Genomic DNA, 8,604 nt, shown 5'->3' on the forward strand with positions numbered 1-8,604 from the left:
CCGAATCGTTCGGACAGATCTAAGAACAGACCCAGCCAACAAAATTTTCATGTGGGGCCAATATGGGTTGGAAATGGGCTGAAAAATGGGCCCCATGTAGGATTGGCTCCAGAATGGCCCCATTTTATTAACCCATATAGGTAATATGTTGGGAAAATCTGGGCCCTAACTGGGCAAAGAACCCATCCAGGCCCCATCTTCTTATGGTCACCGAGTAACATATCACTGGGTAAGCATAAGGTGCCCAGAATGTTTATCGTTTTTATTTGTTTTACTTTTTTTTTTTTTTTTTTTTTTTAACTCACCTTTCAGGGTGCCAACCAACGAGGCCTGCTCTAAATTACGCAGCTTGGTTTTTGTGTTTCTGCATTGCATCCCTTCAGGTGTACAGGTACGGCATGCTGCTCCTTCAGGTCTCGCCTCCACACATGCGCGTGTCTGATGTCGGCCGGAGGCTGGCCGGCGTTCCCGGGGTGCAGGATGTGCACGAGCTCCACGTCTGGCAGCTGACCGAGTCGCTCACAGTGGCCTCTGTCCACGTCCACTGCCACGCCGGGTTTACGTCCAACAGGTGAAGTCAAATTCTGCCGTGACAATTGATTCTGCAGACATTGTGTTTGAAGCGATATGAACGGGCTGAAATGTATTTATTGATTAAACATGGTGGAGTTGGACTTTAAAAAGTTTGAAGGCTGGTTCGAGGCCGTGAAGATCTCAGCTTAGCTGTGGTTTTGATTCATCTAACTGGGATGGGTACAGAGAAGCACTGGGAAATATAAAATAAGATGTGCAGAGATGTTTTTATTAGTTTTTAGGTTGCTTGGTTAACAGTCTACTTTTATTTTATAAAATATTACACTCAGGCAAGTTTTCTCTGGATTTAACTTTTCTGAATATGTCTCACAGACAGCATTGGTGCAAACATTTCACTGATTGTTGTTTCGGTTCAGTATGTTCTTATTTCAGAGTACCAACCCCAAAGCAAAACAGGAAACCATGAAAAGGGTTTCTGTTTGCTGTTATTGTCTCTATGTTGAACTTAGAGGAAAGTTGCATTTTTGTTTGTTTTTTTTCTTTTTTTGAACAACAGCCTTTTAAAAAAAACTGTCCTCATCTCAAGATGCCCCATTCACCAACAGAATCATGAGTTAACCTCCAGTCATAAGGCAACAAACTCACTTCACTTATTTAACTTCTCTATGTGAGATTATGTGCCGGCGATTATTTACATGGGGAAGAAGAGAGGCCGTGCACCACCACTAAAACAAAACAAAAAACAAAATTTAAATAACGTATGATTCATAAGAATTCAACATAATTTTATTTATAGATGCCTTGTGTATATCTAATGTATCTTTATTTGTCCAGCTATGCTGATGTGATGTCAGGAGTCACCAAAGTGCTGCAGAACGAGGGTGTGAGCTGCAGCACTATTCAGCCAGAGTTCACTTCCTCCTCTTCCGCGATCAGAGGAGATGAAGCCGCCACCTTCGTCCACAGAGAGGACCCCTGCTCTCGTCCTCTCCCACAATGCAGCCTGGCCTGTGGGAAAGCCTGTGCTGCCAGCATGTGCTGCTCCCTCCTGGAACGGACAGAGGAGCAGACCCAGAGCGTTCAGAGATCAGGAACTGGAGAGAGCAAGGAGGATCCTCAGACTCTGGTCATCGAGAACACGTTCCTCTGACTCTCTGTTTTTATCTGATATAAGAAAGTGAAGGCGGAAAATAGCGCAATGTTTATCTCTGTTAGTTTTATTATATAAACAGGTGTTATTCCAAAGATTTTCTATCCATTTTTGTTTCTTTATTTGATTATGGAAAAACTTTACTTTTTCAATTTCATATGGGTGATGTTAAATAAATTTCCAGTATTATGTAAAATCGACTTTTTGGGTGTTACATTATGTTATAATGTTATTCCTTCATCAAAAACATACTTGGAGTTTTGCTTTGACTGTTTCATGCATGTTTGAAAAATCCTTTGAGCTGTGCTAAAGGCCTGGGTGGACTTAGCCCCATCTTTGAGACAAAGCCCCTCCTCTGAGCTGCAGCCTCCAGAAACAACCCTCTCCTGGGGGTCCCCCACTGAGTTCCTTCAGACTAGCCAGCAGCAATTAGCAAACACCTGGTGGAGCTAAGCATCAGCTGAGCTCATTACACAAGCTGCTTCTCAGTGCAGTGCCGGTAAAATCGCTGTTAAAGGGTTAATAGAGGAGCGGTGTTTGGACAACTTCCTGAAGACAGAGTTTCAAAAAGAGCAGGAGTTTTTAAAGACACAGAGACCCAATTTCAAGGCCTTAAGTTGCCAAGTAAAATTTCTTTTAAGTTGTTTTCAGGCTTAGGGTTAGGGGTATTAGGGGTTAGGGTTATGTCCAATCGAGCCTTTGCTTTCCAAACATGGAGCAGAATAAACAGATGGAACAAACAAGCGAAACACCCCATAGATTGAGAATATTAAAATGAACATGGACTTGTTTTATAGAAAATGGTGCAGTTTTTCTTTTTTAATAAAAAGCACTGTAGAGATGCAGCAACAATCAAGACCCTGATCCTTCTGATGATATAAAACTCTCCAAACACCTAATATATATGCATCAACAGATAAGCATAGCAACAGAGAGAGAACATAGTCTGTGAAATTAAAAGGTTTATTGGATTTTCTTGTCCTCCCAAGGCCACAGATTTCATTCCCTCTGCTTCGTTGCACTCAGGCTTCCTCAGCACCAGACACTTCCACACTTCCTCCAGCCAGATGGCCTCCGTCCCCCACAGCATCTGTATGCTGAAGCTTTCACCAGCAGACTGCGTTCTCATCATCAGGAGTGTGGGATGCAAACCAATGACCTCAAGTCATCTCTGATCCCGCAGAATAGAGTTTGGCGAGAGTGGGGACTTTGACCATAGTCTGAAAATTCCCCCAAATTGGTTGATTTGGTGGTATGGCTTGGACATTAATTATTTACTTCAGTTTAAAATCCAATTATTTTCTTTTAAATCTTTTAAAATCAAGATTAATTTTCTGAAACTAATAGATGAGAGAAAAAAAAATCTAAAAGCCATGGATGATGAAGAGTGGGGCCAGACTGCATGTCAGCTGTTTGAGCATAACAGCTGATTTAACTTGTTCAAAATAAAGTTATCAAACAGACAAAAATATAAAGCTATGTGGAAATTCTTGTACTTTACAGAATAATGTAAATAATTAGTAAAGATAAATGATATAAATGATATAAGATAAATGATATATAAGATAAATGAAATAATTAGTAAAGATAAATGATATAGCAGAAGAAACAATTATTTCCAACCTATTTTTCATAAGACTAACTTACAGTAGGTATTGTATAATAGTGCTGTCATTCCAATAACAATATCATATTATACAATACAACAACATACAATATTTAGGTTGTTGCACTTTTCAGTTCATGGACAGTTCTACTATATAAGTAGGGTTGCCACCTTTCAGAAATAAAAATAAGGGACGCCCACCGCGGCGTTTTAAAAAGACCCGGGTTGATAGCACCTTACCGCGGCTGCGTAGTGTCCGTTTCTAGGAAACCGTGACAACAGCGTCGGTCCGTAGCGTTCTGGGGTCCTTTAGCTCCCGCCACCAGTATTTTATTTTGGTCATTATTGTTGCACTTAATGTTGATATGTGTGTGATAGGCGTGTCTATCGGACATTTATAGAAATACAGAACGCATCGCGTCCCGTATAGGTTCAATACGGGACGCAACATTTAACAGCCAAATACGGGACGATTCCGTATTTTACGGGACAGGTGTTATTACTATTTATGAGTAAATACAACCATGGCCAAAATTTCATTGTTTCTTCATGAAAAGCATAAATAAATTTACCAAACATGGGTTTCTATGTTGATCCTTGCTAAAGATTTTACACAGTAGTCGTTGACAAAACAGAACCACGATGATACTGTTTCACTTGATTCACTGAAAATCTTTCACCTGTGAAGACAGAGTTCCGTCTCCACCCTCAGAATATAAACCAACCAATCAAATCGCGTCTGCTTTGCATAACACATAGCAGAGCTGAAAACATCCCTGTTTTCGGGTTTATTAAGAGAGAATTCAGATCTAAGATAAGTAAGATGTAGTTGTGGTAGGTGTAAATTGTTTTATAAAAGATTTACATGAAAAATTAAAGACATAAAGGTAACACCGTGAGTGAAAGTGATATTAATCTGAGTAGTAATAAAAGAGCTGTTCGGACAGTTTCAAAGTGCCCGGATGAGCCTCGGTGGTCCGGGGTGCGGGCTTCAAACCCGTAGCTGCTTAGCGGCAGAGTGGTTCAATTCCACCTTTCGGGCGGCCATTTAGGAGCAAAAGATATGAAAACCAGTTTATTGTCGAGAAACTTTCATTTCCGTTATGATGTTTTCTGGTATTTCAAAATAAAAGCCGAATCGGAGACTTCCTCTTCCTTATAAATACTGAATGATATTTTCGTTGTGAAATATAACTTTTAGTGATTTTTTTTTTGTTACATATTGACAGGATATTTCTCACATTACATTTTGGATTCACTTGTTTTTTGTTCCCAAGTTCAAATCTCTTTAAATTCATCTTTTGATTAATCTCTTCAGATTAAAGGTGAAGAAATATATTTTTTGGGTAAAATAATTTTCACAATTTGTACATATGAGGAAAACTTTAAGAGCCACTCACCTAGAGACACAATTTTAAATCAAAAACAACCCAAAAAGCTATTTAATTTTCAGCTGACACTAGTCCAATTCTAGAGATTCCAGACATGGTAGCTGGTAAATAATCCTCAAGATTAGACAGAGTGGGATTATTAATTACAAATGGCTGCTCTAAAATTTAGACACTCTAATCTTTAAAAGAGAAAGAGAAAAAAATTGTTTTCTGACTGTGTCCAAACATAAAAAAGTCCAAATTTGTCGCCAATACAGACTTTTTGAGGCAGTGAAGTATTTTAACCTTGACACTTCAGCATATGCATTGTATTGCTGAGACCTCAGCATTTTATTTTATTTTATTTTATTTTATTTTATTTTATTTTATTTTATTTTATTTTATTTTTTATTTTATTATCGGAAGAGAACGAGAGCCGCAGTAACATTGATTTGACAGGAGGTGGCAGCACTGTAATTGCACTCTTCTCACTTCTCCGGAGAAGAAGAACAAGAGGAAAAGTCAACCAGTGTGATGGTTGCTGCACGATGTCCTTGCTGGCTTGAATTTTGGAATAAAGCGAATTAAAAACGGACCTGTTTTAAGTGGAGCTGTCTGATTTTTAAGTTCCCGGTAAGAACCTTGAAATTATCTCAGTCGAAGATTTCGTAAAGCTTTATTTTTGTTGCGGAGTAACCTGTGTAGCTGTCTTAATCTGTATTAGCTTCCTGCTAACCTGCATCATTATGAAATGTCTGACTATGTCTATTATAGTCTTCTTTCAAATATGTTTTCTTATAACAGACACAGAGTAAAGCCATATTGAATACTGGGGGGGGGGGGGGGGTTCAGAGCTGTAGAGGCAAATTAACGCTATGGTATTTTTTCATATGGATTAGTTTTGAAAAAATGTTCCATAATCAAAGTATTTCTCATTTACTCAACTCTTTTTCATGAATATTAAGTAATTATTTACTTAAAACAAACCCCTGTGTTGTGATGAAAAGTTACTTGTTAGTTTTATCTTATTTCAAGTGTACTAAGATATTTGATTTGGAAATACCTTGTGTTTTTGCCGTGCAGTTTTGCCACTAAATATAAATGTTAAGGTTGTAAATTTTCTTCCTCCTCTGTTTCAGATTTATTTGTCAAAGTAAACGCGTGCGTCATGCCTCTTCATAAGTATCCCCCCAAATTGTGGGAGGCTATGAAACTGAAGCAGGGCATCTACGCCCGTCTCCCCAAACACTATCTGAAGTCCCTTGAACAGAAAGAGCCCACACCGGTTCACTGGAGGCCCCTGGGAGTCCGGCACAGAATAAGCCCCAAGACCGGGGTGAAGGAGCGGGTGCAGGACGTCCCCATCCCCGTCTACTACCCCCCACAGTCCCAGGATGGCCTGTGGGGCGGAGAGGGCTGGATAAGTGGCTTCAGATATGCCAACAATGACAAAGTAAGTCTACAGACGGACTCTCGGGTTGCGCCGTCTTATCCAAAGTTCACTGTGACCCGTCTGTCGCTCAGATGTCCAACCGCCTGAAGAAGGTCTGGAAGCCGCAGGTGCTGAGCAGAGAACTGTACAGTGAGATCCTGGACCACAAGTTCACCATCAACGTGACGCCTCGCACTCTGGACCTCATCGACGCTGCCTTCGGCTTTGACTTTTATATCCTAAAAGTAAGCGTAGCGTGAATTTATTTATTTATTCCATATTAATGCGTCTTCCTGACTTTTAATGGTCGCCGCTTTTCAGACATCCAAGGATGACCTGAACTCTAGGCTGGGGATGAACCTGAAGAGGGCGATGCTGCTCCGCCTGGCTCGCAGAGACACGGAGCTTTACCCCGACGACCCGGTCAAGAGGGAGACCGTTTACAACAAATACAAGGTGCCTAACCACAAATTAACGTGGCTTCTAAGAATTAATTTTGCTTTAGTTCTCCTGGAGATATATATATAAAAAAAAAAAAAAAAAAGCCAATTTAATTTTTTTTTTTACTTCTTTTTGTGTGAGCAGCAGTTTGAGATCCCAGAGGAAGAGGCGGAGTGGGTGGGTCTGACCCTGGATGAGGCCGTGGAGAAACAGAGGCTGCTGGAGCACAAGGTCACCAGTCCTGTTGTCTTTCTGTTACAGGAAGGACATTTTATTAAATGTTTGTTCAACTCTAAAGGTTTGAGATAGATGGGCTGCAAAAGGAAAGGGTAGAATATATTTTAAAAAAAACTCAGAAGAAGTTATTTGTATTCTTTTGCTTTGCCTCTGACTTTTAATTTAAAACAGATTTTTTTTTGTTTTTAGACTCTGCTTTGAAAAAAAAATGTTGCTAATAAAGCAACAGTGTCGACATGTTTTACGTCATAGTCATCATGGCACTGACTTTTATCCACATTCATACAATTAGTTGCTTTAAGCAAATACTGTCAGATTACTAATAAAAACAGATTAAAAGCAAAAGTCCATAAAGGATCCTATTTTAAATAATCCAAAAGGAGGCCATTTTGGGGGAGTTTATGTTATAAAATACAGGCGGAAAGAAAAGTAAAGATGCATGTATGTTGCCCGTCCAGTCCAATGATTTGTTGAAATGAATACCATGTGTGGAAGATTCTGCAGCTTTAAAGAATAACACTGTTTATGTCTTCTGATTGTGCCCCTCCTGCCTCGCTCACCACCATGTTCCCTAAACTGCAGCATCTGTTTTTCTTCTACATGAACCTTTGATGTAGATTCTCGTGATTGAAATCATCTGAATTGTCGTGACGTAAGAAAACTGGGGGAGCAGAGAAGGGGAATGTAGGCTAATCCAACAGATATTCACTTTTAGTCAATGATATCAATGTTTACAGCTGGAAAAGAGCAGAACCAAGCCATTAAAAAATACATTTTATTGTTTAAATGAAGCTCATTTGGGGGAGTTTCTGGTCGATTCCCTCTTTGTCTGCTTTTTTAAAAGGCCACCACATCACAAGATCTAACAGTTTTGTTACAGAAATACTTGAATACACCTTTTATCCGTCTCTTTTTAAACTCGACACATTCATGAACTCAATAAAATGCAAACGTCTGCAGGTTGTTGACTTTGTTTCGTTCTGCCTCTCGTCGTTTCAGGAGCCGGAGCCTCAGTTTAAGGCCTTGGTGGAGAAGCTTGTGCAGGAGCTTGAGCTCAAGAAACTTTTAGAGCCGCATGTCACAGAGAAGAAGTGAATCATCTGAACCGGACAGAGACTGAACCCTGAAGTAGGCCGAGCCACCAGGATGCTAAAGACGGCGATGGGATTCGAGACGCTACAGCAGGGAAAGCAAGCAGAGGATGAAGTCCCGAGGGAATAATGTCTATTTATTTCAGTCATGTTTCAAAGGACTGGCATAAAATACTTCAGGGATCGCAGAAAGAAACGCTGTAAATATTCCCAACCGGCAGAGGCGTACGACCACAGATGTATATCTAATTAAATAAAGTCACTTTTTTATTAGAACCTGTTTCAGCTTCTTGTAATTTCCCCTAAATCGTTTCTCCGCTGCAGCATTTCACTAGATGTTCTGACGGATTCAAAAGCCTAAAGAAATGAGATGATGGTTCAGTTACCTTCATCCAGAAGCGTTAATGTTTCTCATTGTATGTAAAGATTATGGAGAGCTGAGCTGAGAGCTTTGAATGATCTACAGACATGTGGTAACAATTAGGAAACCAGAATCTAAGCCCTTAGATCTTAAAAAAAAATAAAATAAAAATCCATTCCAATGCTTAATGTTTTTTGTTCAACAAAACAAAATCAGATGTTTTATGTGTGAATTATTCACCAAACTTCATATTGTATAGAAATGTAAATGTTTTCAGTGTTATAGTCAAAGTTATAGAGGAGATTATGAAATCCAATCCAACGCCATGCCGGATTATGATCCAAAAATACAATCGGAGCAAAGAAGGGGCTTGTGAACAGCT

General features: G+C 39.6%; 2 protein-coding genes across 2 annotated transcripts in view; both read left to right on the forward strand.

The window, feature by feature from the left end:
* The window catches only part of LOC103136291 (zinc transporter 1), a 6,547-nt gene extending 4,665 nt beyond the window's left edge, over positions 1–1,882 (forward strand). The window contains exons 5-6 of the mRNA XM_007549462.2: positions 384–571; positions 1,369–1,882. Of these exons, the coding sequence (XP_007549524.1) occupies positions 384–571; positions 1,369–1,684 (504 nt within the window). The 3' untranslated portion in view covers positions 1,685–1,882. The remainder of the gene's footprint in view (positions 1–383; positions 572–1,368) is intronic.
* A 3,260-nt stretch (positions 1,883–5,142) lies between these two features.
* mrpl28 (mitochondrial ribosomal protein L28) lies at positions 5,143–8,137 on the forward strand. Its single transcript, XM_007549463.2, has 6 exons — positions 5,143–5,293; positions 5,800–6,113; positions 6,185–6,337; positions 6,414–6,548; positions 6,678–6,764; positions 7,770–8,137. Exons 2-6 carry the CDS (start codon positions 5,829–5,831, stop codon positions 7,863–7,865), a joined length of 756 nt encoding a protein of 251 aa, XP_007549525.1. The 5' UTR covers positions 5,143–5,293; positions 5,800–5,828; the 3' UTR covers positions 7,866–8,137.
* The last annotated feature ends 467 nt before the right edge of the window (positions 8,138–8,604 follow it).

This window comes from Poecilia formosa, unplaced genomic scaffold (genome assembly GCF_000485575.1).
Source record: "Poecilia formosa unplaced genomic scaffold, Poecilia_formosa-5.1.2 Scaffold31, whole genome shotgun sequence".
Classification (NCBI taxonomy): Eukaryota; Metazoa; Chordata; class Actinopteri; order Cyprinodontiformes; family Poeciliidae; genus Poecilia; species Poecilia formosa.

Coding starts and splice junctions, on each gene's coding strand:
- mrpl28 (XM_007549463.2), top strand. CDS start 5,829: ATGCCTCTTCATAAGTATCCCCCCAAATTGTGGGAGGCTATGAAACTG. Junction 6,338..6,413: donor TTGACTTTTATATCCTAAAA/GTAAGCGTAGCG, acceptor GCCGCTTTTCAG/ACATCCAAGGATGACCTGAA. Junction 6,765..7,769: donor AGAGGCTGCTGGAGCACAAG/GTCACCAGTCCT, acceptor TCGTCGTTTCAG/GAGCCGGAGCCTCAGTTTAA.